This window comes from Sciurus carolinensis, chromosome 9 (genome assembly GCF_902686445.1).
Source record: "Sciurus carolinensis chromosome 9, mSciCar1.2, whole genome shotgun sequence".
NCBI lineage: Eukaryota > Metazoa > Chordata > Mammalia > Rodentia > Sciuridae > Sciurus > Sciurus carolinensis.
Window position 1 is genome coordinate 99,544,471 of NC_062221.1, and position 26,750 is coordinate 99,571,220.

At 34.6% G+C, this 26,750-nt stretch overlaps 1 protein-coding gene across 1 annotated transcript in view; it reads left to right on the forward strand.

The window, feature by feature from the left end:
- Positions 1 to 26,750, forward strand: part of Pros1 (protein S) — an 88,103-nt gene that overhangs the window by 7,618 nt on the left and 53,735 nt on the right. Inside the window, exons 2-3 of the mRNA XM_047564955.1 lie at positions 17,085 to 17,242; positions 19,862 to 19,886. Coding sequence (XP_047420911.1) covers positions 17,085 to 17,242; positions 19,862 to 19,886 — 183 coding nt within the window. The remainder of the gene's footprint in view (positions 1 to 17,084; positions 17,243 to 19,861; positions 19,887 to 26,750) is intronic.

The window sequence follows — 26,750 nt, forward strand, 5'->3', positions numbered from 1 at the left end:
GATTTCAGGGAAGATAGATAAATGATATGTATAAGAAGTGAACAAACCTTTAGAGGGTTGGCAGTAGCTGGTGTTAGTCAACTTTCCATTACTACAATGAAATACCTGTAGCAATTAACTTATAAAGATAAAAGGTTTATTGTGGTTCATGGATTTGGAGCTTCCAGTCCAAGTTCAAGTGGCCCTATTGCTTTGAACCTCTGGTAAGGTTAGTACATTGTGGCAGCAGCACATAGCAGACTGCTTACTTCATTATTCTGGAAACAGAAGAGAGTGAATGAACCAGGGCCCCACAATTTCATTCCAGGGCATGTGCTCAATGCCCAAAGGAAATCTCAAAAGAGTCCATATCGTAAAGATCCACAGCATTTCTCAGCAGTGCCACATGGGGACTAAGCCTTTAACATATGGACCTTTGGGGGACAATGTCCATATTTAAACCATAGTAGAGGGCAATCAGGGAGAGAGAAGGGGTGATGTTAAAGAAAGGAGCAAGGAGGCTGAGCAATATGGCAAGAAAATGTAGCCTGTGACTAGAAGTGAAGCAGAAAAGGGCTTTTAAAAACTGGCATTTCTACATTCTAATTTAAATGGAAAACCCTGCTTGAATATACATAACTGCAGTCCTACCTGTGACCTCCCCTCCCTCTGCCTCAGTTCTTCAAAAGGGATCAGTTTCTACATCTAAGTTGATTAAGATCAATAAGAGGAGAGTCCCATAAGGTGCAAAGGAGAAGAAAAGTTTAGCAAAAGCAAACACACAAAACCAACAGTGAAGAATCTGATCTTGAAATGAATGCAGAGGTGTTGGGAAACATTAGAATTTTATCAGGTGTGGGATTTGGTTTCATGTCATCATTCAATGAATCAGAAAGGGCAGGATGACACTTGCTTGACATGAGGAAAATTCAAATTATCTTGCATTGGTAAGGTTTGTTTGAGTAGCATTTTGTTAATGCTAAAAGAAAAACAGGGGCTGGGGAGATAGCTCAGTCGGTAGAGTGCTTGCCTTGTAAGTACAAGGCCCTGGGTTCGATCCCTAGCACCCAAAAAAAAAAAAAAAAGAAAAAAAAAAAGAAAAGAAAAACAAAATTATGAAAAAGAAAACCTAATATGCCTTGACTTATTGTTCAATAGTGCATATCCTTTTAATTTAAATATGTGTATTATTAGGTTTTATGCCACATGAGTCTGGAAAATACATATGAGGAAAAATTATAATAATTTTGTGGGGTTGGGCAAGAATCCTTGAATAATTCAAGAATAAACAACACCAATATTCTGAATAACAAAAAAGATTAGAAGAAAACTGATAGCATTTTAGTAATGGGTTTATTTTGAAAGTAGGTTTAGAAGCTTTTATCCCTCCTTTACTTTTTGATTTTTCTAAATATTATAGGTTAAGCATATTAACTCTATTGTGGAGGAACCCCCCCTTTCATTGTTCTGAATATAGATATTAGATTCTCCAGTCCTGAAGGAAAGTAAAATGATAAAATTATAGAATAGATGATAAGCATTTCTACAGATGAGATAGCAACAGGAACTTGCTATCACTTGTTCTAGTCTATCAGTTTAGTTCTTAGTCATCTTGAATTTTTTTTTAATGGACTTTAAAAAGATACATTCAAGAACAATGACTCCTAAATCTTCATGAACACCATGAATTGTGACTTCCTGCAGTATGTGATATTTTCCATTTTCTAAATGGCATATTTGACATTTTCTCAATGAGCTTCACAGCTATTCTGGAATATACCTCCCCAGCTGTAGGAGAATGTTTCCTTTACCCTGCCTCTATCTGAAGTTATTATATCCTCTTTCTCAGCCTATTCATATTTGAACTTAGGAAGAAATAACTTATTCTGGAGCACTCAATTACCTCTCCTTTCACTCTCCAACTGGATTGGTAATTGAAAATGTTAAAGTTATATATTCTTTTTGAAATTCTCTTCCTTTTAGTCTACAAATATTTTCATCTGCAAATTTTCTTTTTCTTTCTATCTGTTCTTAATTGCTTTTTCTTTCTTTTTTCTCTCTCTCTTTTTTTTTTTTTTTTTTTTGGTACCAGGGATTCGATTAAACCCAGGGGTACTTAATCACTGAGCCACATCCCAACCCATATATATATATATTTGAGGCCTCACTACATTGCTAAGGGCCTCCCTAAGTTGCTAAGTTGCTGAAACTGGCTTTGAACTCAAGATTCTCTTGCCACAATCTCCCAAGCCACGCACTGCCACACCTGGGCTGCTTTTGTTTTAATGATCTTTACTTTCCCTTAAATATTAGAGTTTTATGAAGTTTGATTTATTTTATTTTTAATCTACAAATAGTTGTATATATATTTATGGGGTTCAATGTGGTATTTTGATACATATATAGTAGAATGATCAAATCAGGGTAATTAACATATCCACAAATACTTATCATTTCTTTATGGTGAGAACATTAAAAATTATCTCTTTTATCTGTTCTGAAATATACATACAGCCAGGCACCATGGCACACACCTATAATTCTAGCTATTTGGGAAGCAGAGGGGAAGATTGCAAGTTTGAGACTAGCCTCAGAACTTAGCAAAATCTTCTCAAAACTGAAATAAAAATGCCTGGGGATGTAGCTCAGTGGTAGAACACTCTTGGGTTCAATCCTTAGTACCATGGGGTGGAAGGGGGAAATACACACACATAAACATTTATGCTGGGCATTATGATTAACTTGGAATTTCATTTAGCTATTCTGGCCTCATTGAACATCTTTCACCAGTTTGAACTACTAGCTCTACTCTACTGCTTTTCTTTCATTTTAAAACTATACTTGTAATCCAAGTTTAATGCAATCTAATATGAAAATACAATTATGCATTTTTAAAAAGTCCATTTGTAGGACTGGGGACAAAGCTTAGTTGGTAGAGTGCTTGCCTCGCAAGCACAAGGTCCTGGGTTCAATCCCCAGCACCGCAAAAAAAAAAAAAAAAAAAAAAAAAAAAAAAATCCATTTGTAGTATCAAAAACCAGATACCAATATACAGTTTTTCTTTATATTCTTCTAAACTTCTTGGCCTGCATATATACTTTTTAGAGAATAAAATATATAAATACAGGAATGGAATTATGCTCTACACATTATTTGTAACCTGATATATTACATTTTCAGTAATGATTATTATATCAATAGATTAAAATCTGTTGGGCTTTAAAATAGTTTCATGATTTTCCATTATGTGTGTTCATCATAATATAGTTAACTAAAACACATTTTTGACATTTAAATTAATTCCAGTGTTTTGCTTATATCAATAATATGGTGTTGCACATATCCATATATATTCCTTTATATGTATGCATGTTCATTTCCTCAGGTTAATTTCCTAGAAACAGAAAGGTCAACTGAATACCTAAATAGTGTGCCTATTTTGTATGTCTTAGGTATATAATATTAATTATCTCTCTGGGAATTTGCTTTTAAGAGTAGATTTTTGAGGATGCATAGCTCCTCTCATCTTAGTTAACACTGGATATTAACTTTTAAAAAAGCCTTTGTCAATGCAGTTGTAATAAAAGAAGGATGACCTTTTAGGGGAGTGGAATGAGTAGATATCTTAGCTGGACATGAAACTTGCCATGAATGCTTAAGAAAAACTTGATAAGACTAGAGTTTCTGAATCACAAAGTAAGGGAGTATAAGAAGACTGAAATTCAGCCACAGATGCTAATGTAACTTTTATGTCTATCCACTGTCTGGTGAGGCTTGAAGGAATTCTGTTAACATTTGTAGTTCAACTTTTTTCATAAGCTTATTAGTATTATATTTAGTTTCAAGAAATGCCCATTAATGATTTTTGTCCGTATTTCTTGTACATATTTTTTATGGATTTGTAAGTCCTCAGTATGTGTTAAAATATTAAGCATCTTTTATAAATCTTGCATTTTTTTTTTCTATTTCACTCTGATTTTTACTGGTGTAAATTGTGCTTTGGGACAAACACATTTTTACTATTTATGAGTCAAATCTGCTTTCCTATTTTTGTTTTTAATTTGGACTTTAGTGTGATGTAAAGCATTGGTTCTTCCACTTCAATAATATAAAAGCAGAGTAAAACTTTGCTAAATGTGGTAAGTGAAGTACAAAATATTCAATTTTATAAAAATAGGTTACAGTGATTGCCAGTTCATAAAAAATAACAGGAGTGAAACTATGTAGCTAATTGGCCTGGTTTGGGGTGCGATTTTGAGATCCAAATATGACCTAGTCCCTGCTGCAGTATGCATGGCACTGCATAGTATAGTTGTCTGCTCGACTTTAATATTGGTGATTGTGGTTCTTGGTCTTAGCACTCAATGGGACTTTAAGGACATCGATCAGTTTAGTGGGTGCAATTTAGGGATACTGGTCACTGAGAATCCTGGAACCTTCTGCATACCATTCGTTACTGTGCTGTACTTGCAATGCTTCCATTTCTCTGGCTTTCTTTTTAATATATGAAAGATATGACTCACAGCCAAAGATTACCAGATATTTGCATGAAAGTGAAGGATAAGAGAAAGATACGAAACAATTGACCCCAAAGGAAACAGAGGTGTTTGAGGTCACAAAAGACAACTTTAAGAAGTTTATAACTAATATCATAAGTAAATCTGAGCAGATCTGGTGTCCATAAAGTTAGACTGGCATAAAGAAAGAAAAATTGGAGAACTAAAATGCAATTTTTAGGTTTAAATATGATTTCTATTTATTTTCTTTCTTCTATATATTATCTTTGTTTATTCTTCCAAAAGGACTTTATAAACAATTTTTAAAATTCAACAATAGTAATTATAGTTTTTAGTACAATTACATCAAAATTATAGGCTAATTTGGGGGAAATTACATCTTTAAAGTATTGGGCTTTCCTGTGCAGGATGACGATATGAGTGAGACATATTATAAATTTTTTTGTCTTTCAGTAATATTTTTTATCATATTGATCTTGTGTGTGACTTACTGTTTTTTTCTTTTGTTTTTGTTTAATTTTTTTAATGTGTTCTTTTTAGTTATACATGATAGTAGAATATATTTTGACATACCATACAGACATGGAGTATAATGTCCCATTTTTGTGGTTGTACAAGATGTGGAGTTACACTGGTTACTAAGTGTTTCTTGATAATATCTCTGCAGTGAAGCTCCTCTCACTTTATATTTTATGGACAATTTTTGCTGGTATATAGCAAAGTTATTTATTTATTTTTTAAATTTGTCTTCTATATCTTTCCCCATACTCTCTTGTTGGCACTAATGAATTTCCAGAAAATTCTCTTAGATTTCATTAGTAAATTATCAGTCATCTCCACATCATCACTTTGTCTTTGCCTATGTATATTTTGTGTTAAAATACGTAGAACAAAATTTACTATTTTAACCATTTTAAATGTAAAGTTCAGTGGCATTAAGTAATTCCCATTGTTGTGTACCATCATCCATCTCTAGAAATGTTCATCTTCCCAAACTGAATCCATTATACAGCAACTTCCCATTACACAGTAACTCCCCAAAGGTTCATTTCCACAAATGTTGGCAATCACCATTCCACTCTTTCTGAGTTTAGCTATTCTAGGTACCTCATATAACTGGAATCATAAAATAGTTGTCATTTAGTCTGGCTTCTTTTACTTTGCATAAAGTTTTCAATAATCATCCATGTTATAGTGTGTATCCCTATACAATATTTTTACAACATTTTTTTCTTCAGTTATTGCTTGCCTGGGAATTTAGATAAGTGAGGAGTAATAATGTTTTTATGCCTGTTTGTCTTGATCCTGAGTTTAATGTGCCTATTCTTAGTGTTTAATTGACTAATGTCTTTTACACTGTTGGTGTCTGCTGTGTACTCTTTGTCAAGGAAGATTTCCTGTCATTCTAGATCCCTAATGCTTTTTTTTTTAAATCACTTTTTCTTAAATTAGAAAAATTTTTAAATAGCTTTTAGGCAACTAAGTTCATGTCATAATCATCATTCTTATATTTCTAAAATAACATCTACTTGGTCATGTTATATTTTTTGATACATTTTTGTATTAAAGTAATATATGTTTTGTTTAGGATTTGCCCTTTGTACTCCTTTACCAGCTCAGCTTATATATTTCCTTTTCTATACTATCTTTATCAAGTTTTTGTTACTATAACTATGTTAACTATTAGAAATTTAAGTATCACTGATGTTAGATCTAAAGCTGTATAGGATATTTAATACATGGGCTTTAAACAGAATCACAAAATTATTGATTTCAAATGGAGTCCTCTTTCCAAATTTTTTCTTTTCTTTTTATTTTGCAACTTTAGACATCCATTGACTCTCCAGTATGACAAGTGAAGAATTTTACTCATCCTCTTTTCTTCAACTCTGTCTTACTTGATAGTATGTAACATATTTTTTCCTCCTCCATAAGATTATAGAATATTGTCTCTATTTTTGGAGTTTTAAAATTTTATTAAGAAGTACCTATCGATAGATCTTTTCCCCCTAATTTATCTTGATTAAGTTAAATATACTTGGAGCCTTATGTTTTCCTACTGATTAGGAATTTTTAAATATTATGTTTGTTTATTTATTTATTATTGTGGTGCTGGGAATTGAACCCCTGGACTCAAGTATGCAAGGCAACTACTCTACCATTGAGCGACATCCCCAACCCTATAAATATTATTTTTAATTATGTTTTCCTCTATTAGTTTATATTTGGAACTTCTATGATATTGCTGTTGTTTCCTATTTACTGTGCCTCATCATTTCTTTTAAATATTCCACTTATCATTTTCTACATGGTTGACTTATCTTCCATGTCACTAAATTGATATTTAGCATGGTTCATTATATTTCAATCCATCCATTGCCTTCTTTATTTCAAAATAATATTTTAGTTCAGAATCATATTTTAGCTCACCAGTGTTTCTTATTTTTAGTGAAGTCTGTTTCATGGATGCCAGATTCTCTCAAATTTATATAAAGTATTTTATATTTTCAGAAGTCACCTTTGGTGTCTTCAATAATCTCTGTTTCATTTAGGGTCAATTCTTATTTGTCTTTTAAATATCTATTATTAACTTTATGCAAATATTTGGTTATATTTTGCTATTATTATTATTATTATTATTATTTGCGGTGCTGGGGATTGAAACCAGGAACTTGTGCTTGCAAAGCAAGTACCCTACCAATTGAACTATCTCCCCAGCCTGCTATTATTATTTTGAAAACTAAAATCATTGCTCCTTACAGTAAATAGAAGAAGGAAAGAGGAAGATACCAACTACTTTGTTATCCTGAATAGAGTTATAAAATTGATGTGATGCTTATTGTTTTGTTTTATTTGTTGCTGTTTTATGGGTGGAAGTGTCTCCCTATCTTGCACACACTGGCCTGAGCTCTCAATTTCCTTGCCTCTGCCTCTGAAGTAACTGGGATTTGTCAGCAATACTCTTTGCTCAGTTCTAATAATCTGTCCCTCATTTCTGCCTGACACCTTGCCAAAAAAGGTCTTTAAAATCTATATTTCTGGGACTGGGGAGATAGCTCAGTCGGTAGAGTGCTTGACTTGCAAGCCCAAGGCCCTGGGTTCGATCCCCAGCACCGCAAAAACAACAACAACAACAACAAAAAAAAACTATATTTCTACTAACATTTGGCTGATGATTATTTATATAACCTCTGAGCAGATGGATGCTTTTTCCCTAACTTACTTCTTTTCTTTCTGAACCCTCACTCTAATTCCCTTTGGTGTCCATATCTCTAGCAATATTCCCTTAACTGTAATCGGCTTTTCTAAGTACCTCAAAACTATTCCAGCCTCTTCCCATCACCTTGTTCCAAAAGCAGTTCCACATTTTTAAGTACTTGTTATAATAGCACACTACTTCTCAATGTCAAAGTCTGTATATTAGTCTCTTTGGGATACAATAACAAATTGTGACACACTATTTTACTTAAACCAAAGAAATTTGTTTTCTCACAGTTCTGTAGGCTGAAAAGACCAAGATCAAGGTGCTGGCTAATTCTGCTTCAGAAGAGAGCTCTCTTCCTGGCTTAGTGACTGCTTTCTGGTTATGTTCTCACATGGGTTTCCTTGGTGCATGTATGTACAAAGAGAGAAAGCCCTTATCAGAATCATCTGGTGGCACATCTTATGAGGATACCAATCATTATGATCTCATTTAACCCTAATTACTTCTTTAAAATGCTTATCTCTGTGCATGCTTGTGGCTTGAGAGGCTGAAGCAGGAGGATCATGAGTTCAAAGTCAGCCTCAGCAAAAGTGAGGCACTAAGTAACTCAGTGAGACCGTTTCTAAATAAAATACAAAATAGTACTGGGGATGTGGCTCAGTGGTTGAGTGCCCTGTGTTCAATTCCTGGTACCTGCCCCCGCCAAAAAACCAAACTTACCTCCAGTTATCGTCACACATGAATTTGTAGGGGAGAGAGACACACACAAATATTTGGTCTATAATGCCCTGTCAGTAAAACACAAATGATTATTTTATTATTTTGCTTAGAGTAAGGGGAAATAGACATGTTTTTCACTTGTTGGCTGTTTCTCTTTAAGGAGGATCTCAATTTCTAATAAATGCTCCTTTTCTTATTGCTAGTTTTATATTCTTTCTTTTTCTGATTTCCATTTTCTCTCCTTTCCCTAATAAATTATGATTTTATTCCATTGTTATTTAGATTGCATCTTATTAGTTTTTGGCTGTGTAACAAGGAATTTTGAGAGACTTGTAAAACCTGTATTGAATTGTAAACACCTACTTAACTATATACCAATATTCTAAACAATCTCACCTATACATAAACACTTTAAAAAAATAAATAATATATCTCCTCAATTCCAGGGAGAGATCCCAGGACTTTGAATAAGCTAAACACACATTCTACCACTGAACTAAACCCCCAGCCCAAGACCTGGAGTCCTTTTAAGCCTGTAAGCATACTTCAGACTTGCTTATTTCAGAGATCTGGGGGAGACTGCATGAAGTGGGATATTACAGAATGAGGCCAACTCATTGTTGGCCTTTAAAAATGTCCTGAGGTAGTTTGCCTACTGCTTTTCCAGACATAAATATAGACACAGGCCAGTGAACTCATAATATTGATGCCATCCCCCAAAATAGGTCAAATCGAACAAAAACAAAAAAGTTCTTGTGCAGTAATCTCTTGGTAAATTACGTCAAAATCAGATGGTGTTTTGGTGTCCCAGTGGGGTAGGAGACAAATAAAACGGGAGACACTGACTACATAAATATCTTGTTCTAGTCATATAAGAAACCTGTTGTGGTCTCATGATATATAACCAGTTTGCCAAATATTAGCAATCAAGAGAAGAATAGAGAGAATTATAGAAAATTTCTTTTTCATACCTTGCCAAATTCTGAACTGAGTCCCTTCACAGGAGGCATCTTTATTTATCACTCACTGAGAATGAACAAATCAAATGAATAAAATGGCCAATTTTTTTTTTCTCGATAATGAGCAGCCCATTCTGTCTTTCAGGTAGCAGTATTTGTCATTTTGGGGGGGAGTAACTAGTGTGTGCTGCATTTTAATCTTGTGTAGACAATGACAGAGAGATGTATTTTTTTTTTTTTTAAGAATTGGGACTACAAATTAAAAGTATAATTAACTTCTATAGTAGAGAGATATCCATTTTACTTCTGTTCTAGAATTGGGGGTCAGTGGTCATATTTTTTAATGACTCCCAATGGCTTTTCTACTTGTAAATAAATGCAGCCCTCACCCCACTAATCCAAATATTTTAAAGCTCACCTTTATATATGCAACATATCATTCACAGATTATTTCCTCATTTTCTTCTCCTACATTTAAATCCTTACCTAGACCTATATCTTATGATCTTTGACTCTCTTAAAGGATTTCTTACTAGCTTATTTATTGCTCAGTTCTTTCAAAATGCTTATGAGAGCAAGAGGTAGTAATGTGTTAGGCAGACAGGGTTATGGCCCCACCCCCCACCCACAGGAGTTTGCAAATGGAGTGGACATTTATTTCATGGCCAGTGACTCCACTGGAGCCTGAAGGTATGTGTGGGACCTATCAGTCAGTCAGTTCCTGAGGTGAAGCATCATGTAATCAATATCCTTATTGGCCCAAGGGTGGGGGTCCAGTCTTTGGTGTAACTGGACTCAAAGACCCACTTATTTAAAATCTCTAGCCTATGGTTTTCAGGGCCACCTAAGTCCTAGACAATACGCATTCATCAGCAACCCTGTCTTGGGACCCCTCCCCACTGCAGGAGCTCAGCTCTCTTTCTATTACTTTAATTCTGTTTCTTTGCTCTCACCCTTCATGTGTGTGAATCTCATTCTTTGAATTCACAGTAAAGAACCAACAAATCCCTGTATCTTATTCATTGCTTAACTTTACGTGATAATTTTTAACCCCTAACTTTTTTCTTTTTTTTTTTTGTTTTTGGTACTCAGGATTGAACTCAGGGGCACTCAACTACTGAGCCACATCCCCAGCCCTATTTTGTATTTTATTTAGAGACAGAGTCTCACTAAAATACTTTGCGCCTCTCTTTTGCTGAGGCTGGCTTTGAACTCACAATCCTTCTGCCTCGGCCTCCTGAGCTGCTTGGATTACAGGTGTGCACCACTACACCTTTTCTTTTCTAACTCTTAACACAATAATTTGAGGAGAACCAATGCTCAGCAAAATAATCCTTAATATGAAACAAAATGTGAAATTTAGAGAAGAGCAAGTATAATTGTCCTCATTTTAAAAATTGTTTTAATTGAATCATAACTACATGTAGTTATACCATTTCATTCTGAAAGCTAATAAGCTTTTTTGAAAGTTGGTAATAATTATGTAGGGTGATCAAGACCTATCTAAAATATATATATCTTTGTATTTTTCTTAATTCTTGCAACCTTTACATTTTAAAAAATATACCCCATCTGCCAAATGTACTTCTGTGGTAGAAATATTTATGAAAAATTAAAATATATTTCAATTAATTAAAATATATTTATTTTAAATTAAAATTTTGACATCTAGTTATTTGTTTTCCTATGTTATAGTTTAGATATGAGGTGTCCCGCAAAAATTCATGTGTGAGACAGTGAATGTTCAGAGGTGAAATGATCAGGTTATGAGATCCTTAACCTAATCAGTGTACTAAACCACTTGAATGGATTAACTGGGTAGTTACCATAGGCAGGTGGAGTGTGTCTAGAGAGGGTAGGTTACTGGGGCCATGCCTCTGGGCTTTAAATTTTGTCCTTGGTAAGCATCACTCTCTCTACTTCTTTGTTGCCATGTCCTAAGGTGCTTTCCTCCTCTACACCTTTCCACCTTGATGTCCTGTCTCACTTGGGCCCAGAGCAATAGAACTGGCCATCTATGGACTGAGACCCCTGGAACCGTGAGCACCAAATAAACTTTTCCTTCGCTACATTGTTCTTATGAGGTCTTTTGGTCATAGTGACACAAAAGCTGACTAAAACATTTGTCATTATTCTTAACTAAAGATTTTTCTTAACTAATATAATCTTAATTCTTAAGTTTAAGGAAAACATTCCATTCATGTAAATGTGAGATACATTTACATCTCAATGTATTCTGTGGTAGTTCTGTTTGTACAATGAATGCTATTTCCATCCAACACTGAAGTACAATCAAAGATAAAAACACTCTGCCAACTCAAATACTAGTCAAAATTCTCTTCTTGGTCACATTCTTTCAGGGGCAGTTTTTCATTCTTGGAATGCCAAATAATAAAGGCCTCAGGAGAGACGAGAAGGCAGAACTGAAAAAAGCAATGGGCTTTAGGAGAGAGGAATTGGAGAACCATCTATACCAGACAAAGGCAAAAATGCAAGAATTTTGGAAAAGGAGCTATCCTAAAGTTTGGAGCCTACTCCATCTGCCACATCATCAATATTCGACTGATTTGTTTAGGATAGATCTGTGATCCTACCCTCCCTGAACAGAGGGTAGCAAGTTTAGACACCTAAATGGGAAATGGGGTGACCTGAGGAAAGGACTTTCCCTTGACCGAGATGGAACTGAAATTGACCAGTGAGTAAATTGCCTGTGAGACAGTTCTAAGCCCATTAAATACGATTAGAGCTAATGAAAACAATAACAATAAATTACCTTTTTACAGACATTACAATCAAATTTATACTTAAAAAACAAAGATTTACCCCCACATGAAGGTAACATTGAAGGCTGTGACAGTAATTTCAAGAGAGGATTCCAGTTAATGTTTGAACAAAGATTATATTATTGACATATTTGTTCCATCTGTTATAATCAGTATTTTGAAGAAATGAATTAACAGTCATCAAGTGATAACTCTAGAATGATTGTTGTTTGTAGCATGAGGAAAAACAACTATAAATAAGTAGAGATATTTTTTTCTTCGTTGAAACACAGGTACGTGTTTTAATTGGTATCTGATTAAAACCTTCATGGTAAAATGTTTTAAAGAAAAAAAAATCAATCCAACTCAGTCATACATCTTATACAGAAAGACTCAAGTCAAGAGTATTAACTCAACATTCGTTAACGACTAGCATTTTGAATCTGAATGTAACACTTTGCAAGCAACACAGTTGAGTTTTAACAAGGACTTTCTTCAGATCTTACTCCAAAAAAGCAAAACAAGTGACTAGGGACTGTGTAATAATGTAAAAAGAGGGTAAGTTTTGGAGACTGACTTGCCTGTCTTCTCAGCTGCATAAATGTGGTAAATCAATTCATCTATCTTAAGTTTTAGCCTATTAATATATAAAATGGAAAATTATGATCTTCTTAGAATAGTTGTGGTTAGAATTTAAGGGAGATGATGTAAAAACAACATTTATATGCTAATTTGTCATGGTTATTATGATGATAAAGAATGAAACTTTTTAGACATGCAAAAAGCCAGTACAGTGGATATTTTGGGGCAGAACTTTGAATCTGCTGGTAAAGCACTTCTAACCACATACTTGTTTCATCCTGCATTCCTGTAGTTCTTAATTTGTTGTCACGATGTAATGTTTGTATTTTTCTGGGAAAGAGTAGTAGAATCCTTTGAAAGCACACTGTTAGATGAATGGATTTATTTTATATAGGAGAGCAAATGTCTGATTTAGGGGATCAAACTTATGTACTATACAACCATATAAATTCTTTTCAAAAGTTTAGGTCAAGTATCTTATAAGCATTTGAGTGTCTGAAGTCAGCTATTCCTTGGTATCTGGGGATGGGGATTGTTTCTAGGACCCTTGGTATACCAAAATCCATAGATGCTCAATTCCCTGATATAAAATGGTAAGATATTTGCATTTAACCTTTGCATTCTGGCCTCTATGCTGTAAATCATTTCTATATTAGTTATAATACTTAATACAATGTAAATGCTATATAAATAATTCTTTGCTGTATTGTTTAGGGATTAAAGACAGTAAGTCTGTATATGTTCAGTACAGAAGTTACCATTATAAGCCTAAATACATAGAACATGTCAATAACAACTTTTTACAAAAAAAAATATTTTCAGTGAGCTTCTGGTCAAATCCACAGATCTGAAAACCATATATGTGGAATACCTAGGACCAGCCATGCACTGAAGAGCACTGAACTAAGAGGATGGGTATATAGACAGACTCTGACTTAATGATTTTTTGACTTGTGATGATGTGAAAATAATACACTTTCAGTTGAAACCATAATTTGAATTGTGATCTTTTCCTGGGTTAGTGATATTTAGTATGGTATCTAATGCTCCAGATGCTGCGCAGTGGCAGTAAGCCACAATTCCAAGCAGCCAAATGATTATGAGGGTAAACAGTGAATACTCCTCTATATTGTGCTGTGCTGCTCGCTGTGATTTTGGACAGCTTAACTGTACTAAATGCATTTCAACCTAATCATATTTCGAACTTACAATGGGTTTATCAGCACATAACACCACAGTTGAGAAGCATTTGAATTCCATCAGCACAACTTTCTACCTCTGTGACTTTGGGTCATACAACTTTTCTGTTTCAATTTTTTCAATAGGAAAATTGGGATGATAAGTCAGCATTCACTTCATTATATGAAAATCAAATCAAATAATAGGTACTTTAAAAATTATTATATAACATACCAACTTAAAGCACTGTTGGGATTAACCTAGATGAAATTAAACATGAACAGAGGTGTGATGATTTTCTTTTTTGATATTGCACTTATCAGGGGAAACGATAAAACTTCGTCCTGTTTTCTAAGAAGGGGCAGATTATAATAATGGGTTGTAGGTTTGAGCACTGGAATGCTTGTGATCTAGTTTTACTTTTATCATTTGTTGAATTCATAACTTAGGACAAATATGTTGCATATTTGCTGAAGGATTGCCTCTGAAATGGCCCCTAAAGCTCATGTGTTGAAAGCATGGTCCCCCCCAGTGCAGCAGAATTCAGAGTTGGGACTTTTAGGCAATGACTAGATTATGAGGGCTCTGAGCTCATCAGTGTATTAATCCATCAAATCCATTGACAACCTAGATAGACTACTGGGAGGTGCCTAGTTGGAAGAAGCAGATCATTGGAGGCATGCCTGAAAGGATTTGCTTTCTTCCCAGCCCCTTCCCCACCCAATCCCCAGTCTGTGTGTCCTGGCTCCCATGAACTGAGACACTTTCTTCTACTAAGCCCTTCCACCATGATGCTTTTTTCCTTGGAGACAGTTGACCCTGAGTTGAATCCTCTGAAACTGAGCCAAAATAAATCTTTCCTATTCTAAGTTGTTCTTGTCAGATAATTTGGTCACAATGATGAAAAATTCACTAACACACCTGACTTTTATCCTGATGGAGATTATTGTGCTCCTTTTTATAAAACTCAGGTAGGCATTCCTTTAAACCATCTTCCATGGTTCTGAGTGGTTAACTGCCTCTTTCACAAATATGAACAGTGAGTTAATATGCTTAGTCTATGTCCTTTAGTGGGGATCCTTATAGGATAAGAGATAGTTAAACATTAATATCAAGTTCTTAAGTACCGAACTTAATATTCTTAATGGAAGAAATGCCAAATAATGTTTGTGAGGGTTTTTTTTTTTCCTAAATGTATTTAACCTTGGTTTTTTTTGGTTATTGCATCAGTGTTTTCATTGTTCAGTGAAAGTGTTACTGTTCAGTGAAAATGTTATTGTTTTCTCCAGAAAGAATCACATGTTTCTTTGAAGTTCAGAAGGTTCACATTTTTGCCATATTTATTACAAAGCAGAATGCTTGCAACTATTTCAAATAAATGAGAAAATTGCACATGTAAGACACTTTCCTTGTTGATAGGGTTGAAATTTATCAGTCAGTAATTCACTTGACAGCATATTCCCATTATCTTCATTACATACAAAACCTGATTTAATCTTTTTTTTTTTTTTTTTTTTTTTTTTTTTTTTTGGTACCAGGGATCAAACCTAGGGGTTCTGAACCACTGAACCACATCCCTAGTCCTTTTATTTTTTTGTTTTGAGACAGGGTCTCACTAAGTTTAAGTTGCCAAGACTGGCTTCAAACTTGGAGCCCTCCTGTCTCAGCCTCCCAAGTTGATTTAATCTGTATTTTAATAAGCATTGATAAAGATAGTGAGAGATAGGAATAAATACCATACAGAACCATCACATTTAAAACTTCCATTTTGGTAAGAAAGAGAAATAGAGTAATATTTACTTCACTTAAAATATTTTCAGTTACTGAGCTAAGAAGTATGATAATCATTGATTAGAATTTGTTTTTCTTCTTTGTCACTTTTTGAGAATTTATTGCTTATTAACCAGTATTAAAAGACAAGGGAAATAAATTCTGTCTATATCACTTGTTTATCTTCTTAGTGAAAAGGCCACTTACAATTAAAATCTGGATAAAAATTTTTTGTAAGTTTGGTGCCTTTTAATTTTTTCATTAAAAAACATTCTAGCCAACATACTAATATAGTGCAGGCAAAACTTTACATTTTTCATAATTTTCTTCAAATATTATTGCTATTAGAAGTTTGACTATCAAACCCTCTTCTATGTATTTGTCCATGTACTATTTATGAATTTGTAACTTTGGCATCAGTATATGGATGTATTCTATGGGTACAGAATTCCACAACTTGCATTTTTAAGATACATCTTTGAGATCTTTAGAAGAGTACCTTCTTTCCTTTGATGCTGCATATTATTCCACAGTACAGGTGTATTTTAGCTTATTTTTCTATTTCCCTCATGAAAGATCTTTAGATTGTTTTGAATTTTTGATTTTTCAACAATCTTTTTATATTATTTTCTTTATATTTTGTTTACATTATTTAAGTGATTTTGTGTATAACCTTGAACACTTTCCTGTATTGGTTAACTAATTGTTTTAATTTGTGAAAATTGCCTATAAATTCTTTTCTCAATGATACAAATAATTTCCTCTAATCTATTGCTTAGCATTGGACTTTGTTGTGTAATACTGGTTGTTGTTCAACTATTAAAACATTTTTATGTAGCCAAAGTTATCAATTCTCTTTGTCCTCTGTGTTTTGAATTTTGCATAAGGTCTTTCTTTTGCTATGAATTTTTTATTTTCCTGTCTGTATGAATAATCAAATGTTTTAGAGTATCAGGTACTTTTCAAATAGCTGCTTAGCCTGTACTTCTCCATTGCTTTGTCTCCACAGAGATCCCAGAAGTTTTCCATTAAAATTGAGAAAGCTTATTTCTCTTGCTTTGAAGATAATGTGACTATGATTTTTGACATAATCATTTTAGTATGATGTTTTGCCAATGTTGCTAAAAATAACATAAATATTGAATATTATCTGGTGTGTTTGACCTCAAGCATGAATTGAATAATTTGTGTAGATCATTGCAGAAGTGCTGTAGTGCTGTAGCTTTACACCTAACTTACTTTCTGAGTTACTAGCAAAAGTGCTTTTTTATTTGCATTTTTCTTAGTTCCACTATAGCAATTCCTACAATTCATAGGCAGAAAACTATGTTAACTCTTATTGCTTAATAAAGTAATATATCATAGAAGGAAAATGAAAGATTTATTCATCTAAACTTGTTTTTTCCTTCAGTTTTGTCAAAACAGCATGCTTCACAAGTCCTCGTTCGGAGACGCCGTGCAAACTCTTTGCTTGAAGAAACCAAAAAGGGCAATCTTGAAAGAGAATGCATTGAAGAACTGTGCAACAAAGAAGAAGCAAGGGAGGTCTTTGAAAACAATCCCGAAACGGTAAGAATCCATAGCAACTATCAAATTCGCATCTAGGCATACTGTCACAAAGAGAACATTTTGGCTTGAGTTCCCCCGTATTCCATTTTAAAGTTAATGATTTTATATATTACCTTCCACACATAACCACTTCCATTTCAAGAAAAAACACATTTAAGGGAAGGAGGGCTTGTTAGGAAGACATTATTGCCAATGACAGTATCTTCTGGCTAAAGTATAATTCACTTATATCTCATTATCAGCAAGTAGTATTGACCTGGTTTGTAAATATTTTCTCCTAACCATAATTTAGTAGTATTCAGGGTAGAGGAGAGGATGTCTCAAGTACATATACATCATATGTATTTTATTATTACTCTGCTTTGTTTAATCTCTCTATTTAATATTAACCAGGCTCTGGAAACAAGGTCCTTTAATGCAGAGCATTTGTCACAGTATTTTATATGCTGAATGTACTTTACTTTATTCCAAGCCTTTAGAAAAGTTTCCTGAATCCACTCCTTATCAGCAATAATCTTAAGTGTATCAAACTTTCCATGTTAGTCCCCAAAAATAAAACCATAAAGTTCCTTAAATATTGTATAGGACCCCCAGACCTTATTTAATGTTCCCTAATTCTTTGAGGGGAATAAGTTCTTTAGCATATCCTGTGGGTAGCCCATGTGTAAATAGTGCCTTTAAGAAGCAGAGTGAGGGTGACATTGAGAGTTCGAATCTGATAACCTTCAGGTTGACCTCTGATGTTTCTTCTGAGATGAAGGATACAGCCTAGAGCAAAAGAGGAAGAAAACATGTACAAAGTACTTCTAGAACCTCTGCAGTGGCTCTCAGTGCCATGAAAATAGAGGAGTGAGAATGAGCAGGAATCTTGTCTGTAGTTAGAGAATCTATCAAAGACTGTAGCAACTTGTGTTCTCTTGGGCTACTCTTTAATCTTTTTTTGCCTTCGCCTGTTCTAATAGGTTCAAAGGGAATGCTTTCCAAAGATTAATTTTTAATTTATCTGGGATTGAATCAAAATCTCTCTCTCTCTTTCTCTCTTTTCTGTTGTCTTGCTCTTATGGTAAAGAATTGACAAGACAAAAAAGATATTTTATTCCACACAGTGTAGTAGAGTACATTATTGTGTAGGATTTTACATTTATATTACATAGTTTGTATTTCCATAAAAAAAAGAATGTGCACACTAAATTGTTATAAATTTTCATAGTAAAAAAGAATATAGTATATTTAAACAAACACATCCTTTTTTATTTTGAAAATTTTAAATATATAGCTAAGTAGAAAGAACAATAAAAATGAACTCCAATATTATTATACTCACGTCCCCTTCAACAGTTATCCATAATCTGCACTTTTATTTTACTGTTCTCTATCCCATGCACTCTAGTTTTTACTTTGTTTTTCTGAAATACTTTAAAATATGCCTGAAATATATTATTAATACATACTTGAGTTTGTATTTATAACATTGTAGACATGTTCTTAGAGCTTAGCCTCTAAGAAGCAAAAGTGAGGTAGAAGATCACAGGGAGAAGAGGAAAGATGGTGGAGAAGGAACACTCATTTAGGAGCGTCCTCATCTTCATGAATTCTAACACATTTCAGTGACAGAAGAGAAAGTAATGCAGAGGAGTAAGGAAGAAATGGGAAAACCTAAAGGGGAAAAATGGGGCAGATGTTACTGTTTATCATTGCCTGCCTGTGCCAACCATTTCTTATTCACATCCTTAATGATCTTGGTCCACATTTACCCTGGTGCCTCCTGGCATATTCCTTTCACCATGACATCATCACTCATTGAACCCATTTCTTGCTACTTGTCTTCCAAGCTTTTTCTGGAGAAAACAATTTTATTGTCTGAATTACTCAGTATAAAATCCCTTCCTTATAAACCAGTAGTCATGGATTGTATGATTTATATGTGAGAGGAGGAAGCAGTAAGAACTTCATGAAGATATGTTTAGTACTTATCAAGCTAGAACACTGAATATGTTTTTGTGCAGGAATTCTGGTTTTGCATAAGAGTTCTTATGCTGTTAATGCTATCTGTTCCTCAAAATGCTTTTTTGAACCAATGTGGGAAATTTACCATCAGAAATTTTAAACATTTTTTCCCCTTTAATAATGTGCATTCCTTAGTTCAAATTACTGATTTACAGACCAAGTTTTGGTGCATAGCCAATTTATATATAAGATATTACATGCACATCAAATCCATGTAAGTACTTTAGTTCACTTTGATTTATGTCATTGATATTCACCATTGAATCTGGTGTGAATAATCATATAAAATGTATCAAATGGGTACTTAATTATTATGGAAAATTAAAAGATTTGCAAAAGGGTACATGTGTATGTTTGTCATGTTAAATAGAACCTGCTTAGAACCTGCTTTTAGATGAAACTTGAAACATGATCAATAGTCCTTTATTCTTAGTCATATTATTGGCTTAAATTATCTACTCTTATTATATTTTACTGCAGAAATACATTTGTAATATGAAAATGAAATTTAATTTATTTCTATCTTTAACATAAAACATATTACAACATTAAGTTTTAATTCTATAATGAAATTTAGGCTTGCTAATATACATATTTTTTCTTTTCTTCTAGGATTATTTTTATCCAAAGTACTTAGGTAAGTTCAAAGGATCTTAATCATATAATCTTAGACATAGAAGGGAACTTAGATTTATTCACGTTTAACTCTCCATCCATATATATCACCTAATATAATTTCATTATTTTTGGAAGTAAGATATTCACTTCCCTTTTATTTAAAGACATGGAGACAAACTTGGAATGGTTCTTTAATTATCAAAGGGCATTCTGACTTCATCGTTTTCATTCTTGTGTCTTTCTCATAAAACCTGTGGGCTGAAATGTATTTAGGTACCTAGACATTCTCTATTGGTATGAGTTTCATGGATTAACTTTCAATGAAAGGAAAGATCTCTAAACTGTTCAGAGTTTATGGAATAAAAAATATCATTTAGACATTTGTAGAGATCTCTAATAGCTTCTCTCTTTGTATCACCATTTCATTCCTTCCTTCATTGTCTTTTCTGGTTTCTATTTTGGGCTATGATTCTGGGCTTTCAAAGAATGAGATAATATTTCCACACTCATATAGATTAGATGATTTTAATTAAATGCCAATTAAAGAAAAGATATTCCAATTTTATCAAAGCAATTATAGAAATATTTTACATACATAGTACTTGGGGAGTTTTCAGCATTTCCAGTCAAAATGGAATATAATTTTTGTACCTCTTGCTGATGGGATCCCATAGTTCCGGAACAGAGGTATGCTCTCTTTCTTCCTTTAGGCTCAGAATATTCCTGTATGTGCTTTCCCCATTCTTATCCAGCCAATAGGAAATGTAAAGTAAATCATTGAAAAAAATATAGAAATGGGCTATGATACACATTAATAATTATCCATTTAAGAAATTTTAACATAAATTTTCAAATTATAATGTCTGTTAAACTCATAGTTCTCTTGAAATTGAATAGTTTAATTATAGTTTGGAGCTTTATTTTTTGGTTTGTTTTTGTTTTGTCTTGCTCTGAGTACCCAGGCAGAAATTCCAACAACTGTCTTGAAGTGGAGGAACATTTATACCTTTTCTGTTTTCCTAGGGAGACTGACATTGAAATGATGCCCAGATGTCCTTCAGGACAACTAACAATCCAAGAGTCCAAGACACTGGGTAGAAGTCCTTTCAGTAGAGCCAGAAACTCTCCCAGAGCTCCTAAAATGATTACTCTGCCATTTTTTAAGTGTACATGCTGGTTTGTTAGCATCTCATGTTTGTGGCACATCTTGAGCTAGGAAGACTCAACTATAACACACTACATCTCAATTCATCTGTTACCAACACTAAAATATCAATTCAGTGGTATCTTTCCTTCGAACACTGAAAGATCTTAAACTGGTTTCTATTAGATATAGTTTTCCTCATTTGTCAGCAGGCTAGAAACAATTTACCTAACAGGTTTGCCAGAAGATAAAATGAGATGTTTTCAAAGCACTTAGTAAAATGTTTGTCATGCTAGTACTCTTCATTTCCCCCTGACTTTTCTATTCCCATTTTCTTTGATTTGCTTTCTTTTCCCTTCTCTTATCTTCTCTAACTAACAATAAAGTTCAACAATTCCCTTCAAATTTGGAAGGTGCCACTATAAAAATTAATTGTGAGGTGATGTTATTTGTGTCAAAATTTTCTAAAACTTTTTGCTACCATTATCTTAAAAGGTTAATGGAATATAAGTATGCATACATGAAAAAGTTTTAAAGTTATATGTGACTCCTCACTTTCTAAACAAAAACCAAGAATTTGTGCTATTGAAGAGAAAAGAAAAACTATCAAGGCTAAACTTCTCAATTTTAGATAGGAATTTAAATAGTTTATCATAAAAAGAGACAATATTTATAAAAATTTACAAACTTCAACATAGAAACATCTAAACTGATCACAATATAGAGAAAATGACCCTAACAGACATTTATAAAACATTTTATCCAATAGTACCAGAATTCACATTCTCATCAGCACATGGGACATTCTCTAAGAAAGTTAATTTTGTTAGGTCACAAATCATGTCTTAATAATTAAAAAAAAATGAAATCATACCCTGTATCTTCTCAAACCATAATAGATTAAAACTACAAATCAACAACAATAAGAAGAATGGAAAATACAGAAATGTGTGGAAATTCAGTAGTTTACTCCCAATAACCAATGGGTAATAGAAGAAATTAAAGGGAAAATCTCAAGAAATTAATAAAAATGACACCACAATAAATCCAAATATGTGGGATACAGGAAAAAAAAGTACTGAAATGGAAGTTTATAGCATAAGCACATACATCAAAAAGCTAGAAGGATCTCACTAAGAATACACCAAAAAGTCTTAGAATAGCAAGAACAAACTAAATCCAAAGTTATTAGAAGAAAAAAAAATAAAGATCAGAGCAGAAATAAATAAAATCACAACTAAAAAAAAATACAAATGATCAACAAAGTAGTTTTTTTGAAAAGATAAACAAAATCAACAAACCTGAATTTATACTAACCAAGTAAAAAGACCCAAATAAATAAAATCAGAGATGAAAAAGAGGCAAAACTATTGACAGCACAGAAATACAAAAGATCCTAAAGACTACTATGAATAATTATATGCCAAAATGCTGGAAAACTAGGTCTGAGAATATAACTCAGTGGTAAAGCGCTTGCCTAGCATATGCAGATACCTGGCATCAAGCTCCAGGAGTGCCAAAAACATCAAAAACCAAATCAAACAAAAACCAAAACAAAGCTGAAAAAACCTGGAAAGAAATGAATGAATTCCTGAATACATACAACCTACCAACATTGAATAAAAAAAATAGAAAATCTAAAGAGAAATGGAAAATCTCATGGGTAGCAAGATTGAAGTAGTATTAGAAATCTCATTTTTAAAAAGTCCAGAAACTGATGGCTTTATAGCTGAATTCTACAAAACATTTAGGGAAGAATAAGTCCCAATACTACTTAAAGTATTCCAAAAACTATTTCAAAAAATTGAAATGAGGAGTTGGGGATATAGCTCAGTTGGTAGAGTGCTTGCCTCGCAAGCACAAGTCCTGGGTTCAAATCCCCATCACCGCAAAAAAAAAAAAAAAAAAAAAAATTGAAATGAAAGGAACTGTGCCTAACTCTTTTTACAAGGTCAGCATTACCTTTATGCCAAAACCCATCAAAGACACAACAAAAAAGAAAACTACAGATCCATATCACTTATGAAAATAGATGAAAAAATTCTCAATAAAATAATTACAAACCAAATTTAACAGAATATCCAAAAAGGCCATGTACCACAATCAGGTGGGATTCATTCCAGGGATGGAAGGATGGTTCAGAACACACTAATCAATTAATGTGACACAGCACATCAACAAAATTAAGGACAAAAACCATGTGATCATTTCAAGAGATGCAGAAAAAGTATTTAATAAGATTCAACAACCTGCATGATAAAAACTCTCAACATTTTAGATATAGAAGGATCATAACTCAAAATAAGAAAGGCCAATAGCATACTGAGTGGGAAAAAGCAAAGTGTTTCCACTAAAATCAGAAACAGGACAAGGATGTCCACTTTCATATTCTTATTTAATATGGTACTGGCAATCTTAGCAAGAGCATTTAGGCAAGAAAAAGAAATAAAGTCTGTCGAAATTGAAAAAAAATAAAGTTAAATTATCCATGTTTGGAAATGACATAGAAAAAATATAAATACTTCATAAAGAATGATAGAATTTATAAACAAATTCAGTAAAGTATCAGTATACAAAAATCAAAACCCAAAAAGCCAATTGCATTTCTATACACAAATGAGCTTTCAAAAAAAAATTAAGAAAGCAATCCCAATAATAATGGCTATAAAAATTTAGAAATAAATTTTACCAAGAAATGAAAGATCTCTACAATGAAAACTGTAATACGGAGGAGGTTTTCAAGATGGCGGACTAGAGGGTGGCTGCATTTCATGTTGCTCTAGGACTCAGGATTCAAAAGAGGAGATATTGAGAGACTTGGGACCAACTCAAAGCCACCGGGTGAGTCTCTCCTGTTGGGGAGGCATCCTGGATGGGGCGGTAGTCCCGGAACGCAGGGAACTTTGTGAAGAAGAGTTGACCAACGAGACACCCCTCCCCCCGCTGGAGCAGTGAACTCGGACAATGGGGAGCATTGTAGAGGAGGCCGCTCAGCACAGCGCTTGGACTCGGAGCAACCACTGGGGCTCTGGGTGGCTGCCCAGAGGAGGAGCTGCGCAGCGAGCTGTTTGGACTCAGAGCAACCACTCCTGAACACTGGGAGGCTGCCGGAGGAGGAGGAGCGCGGCAGGTTGCTTGAACTTAGAGAGACTGCACCAGAGCTACGGGTGGCTGCTCAGAGGAGGAGGCGAGTGGTGAGTTGTTTGGATTCAAAGCGACCACTCCTGAACACCAGTGGGCTGCCCAGAGGAGGAGGTGTTTGGTAGGTTGCTTGGACTCAGAGCAACTGCTTCTGAACACCCGGAGGAGGAGGAGGAGCGCGGCGGGTCACTTGGACTCGGAGTGACTGCCCAGGGCTAAGGGCGGTTGGCGGGAGGAGGAGGCGCACAGTGAGTTGCTTGGACTCCTAGTGACCGCACTGGAACACCGGGTGGCTGCCCGGAGGAAGAGGCGTGCGGCGGGTCGCTGGGACTCGGAGCGACTGTACGGTGCTCCAGGTGGCGACTCAGAGGAGGGGCCGCATAGCCAGGCGATTAGGTGCAGAGCAGGGTCCCAGGACCTAGGAGGCTTCTTGGTGGAAGGGCCACACAGAGACATGCTTAGGGGCAGAGCGAAGGTTCCAGGACTATGGGCAGATTCTCTGAGGAGAGGCAGCCTAAGGAGACTCGTCTGCGAAGGGTGAGGCTCCCAGGCCCAGGAGGAGGTCCGGGCCCCTGGGAACGTTGCAGAGGAAGGCAGCCCAGCCCAGGTGGTAGTTGTGGATTGAGGGGAACCTCTAGGAGGGGAACTGACCAGCGAGACCTCCCCACCGGGTGAGTCTCCCTGCCGGGTGAGGTTTTCCCACAAGGACGGTAAAACCAGAGACACAGGCACAAAGAGGCCTTGCCTCAGCCCGCAGCCTAGTTTCCCTTTGGATGACCATTGGTCAACAAGTGGAGGCACCTCTGACCACTACCAGGGAATATACCCCACCTAAAGGCCACCACCCCTAGAGAGGCAACTTCTTTGTGGAGCACCGCATTATCAACTTCCTCCAAGACTTCAGGCTACTGAAGGATAAGAGGGGATATACTAGAAATCTTCAGGGACATTATAAGTCAATAGAGGAAATCTGCAATATCTTAGTGGTCCACTGATACCTGAACAATATGAGAAAACAAGGGAAGAAAATGCCCCAAACAAATCTAGATGTTACATCAATAAAATCCAATGACAGCATGGCAGAAGAAATGACAGAAAGGAAGTTCAGAATGTACATAATTAAAATGATCAGGGAAGCAAATGATGAGATGAAAGAGCAAATGCAGGCATTGAATGATCGCACCAATCGACAGCTAAAAGAGCAAATACAGGAAGACAAAGATCATTTCAATAAAGAGTTAGAGATATTGAAAAAAAACCAAACAGAAATCCTTGAAATGAAGGAAACAATAAACCAAATTAAGAACTCCATAGAAAGCATAACCAATAGGATAGAACACCTGGAAGACAGAACCTCAGATATTGAAGAAAAAATATTTAACCTTGAAAACAAAGTTAACCAAACAAAGAAGATGGTAAGAAATCATGAACAGAATCTCCAGAACTATGGAATATCATGAAAAGGCCAAATTTGAGAATTATTAGGATTGAGGAAGGCTTAGAGAGACAAACCAAAGGAATGAACAATCTATTCAATGAAATAATATCAGAAAATTTCCCAAATCTGAAGAACGAAATGGAAAATCAAGTTCAAGAGGCTTATAGGACTCCAAATACACAAAATTACAACGGACCCACACCAAGGCACATTAAAATGAAAATACCTATCATACAAAATAAAGACAGAATTTTAAAGGCTGTGAGAGAAAAGAACCAAATTAAATTCAGGGGGAAACCAATATGGATATCAGCAGATTTTTCATTCCAGACACTAAAAGCTAGAAGGGCCTGGAACAACATTTTTCAAGCCCTGAAAGAAAATGGATGCCAACCAAGAATCTTATACCCAGCAAAGCTTACCTTCAAATTTGATGATGAAATAAAATCCTTCCATGATAAACAAAAGCTAAAAGAATTTACAAAAAGAAAGCGAGCATTACAGAACATTCTCAGCAAAATATTCCATGAGAAAGACATAAAAAACAAAGAAGCAAATCAGCAAAGGGAGGAATTATCCTAAAGGAATTGTCAAATAAAGGAGGAACCAAGTTGTGTCAAAACAATTAATTAGTTAATTAAATTTAAAAAATGAACCAAATGACCGGGAATACAAATCATATCTCAATAATAACCCTGAATGTTAATGGCCTGAACTCATCAATCAAATGACATAGACTGGCAGATTGGATTAAAAAGAAAGATCCAACAATATGTTGCCTGCAAGAGACTCACCTCATAGAAAAAGATACCCATAGACTAAAGATGAAAGGATGGGGAAAAACATACCATGCACATGGACTCAACAAAAAAGCTGGAGTATCTATTCTCATTTCAGATAATGTGGACTTCAAGCCAAAGTTACTCAGAAGGGATAAAGAAGGACATTTCATACTGCTTAAGGGAAGCATAAATCAGCAAGACATAACAATCATAAACATCTATGCCCCAAACAGTGGCTCATCCATGTATGTCAAACAAATCCTTCTTAATTTCAGAAACCGAATAGACCATAACACAATAATACTAGGTGATTTTAACACGCCTCTCTCACCACTGGACAGATCTTCCAAACAAAAATTGAACAAAGAAACCATAGAT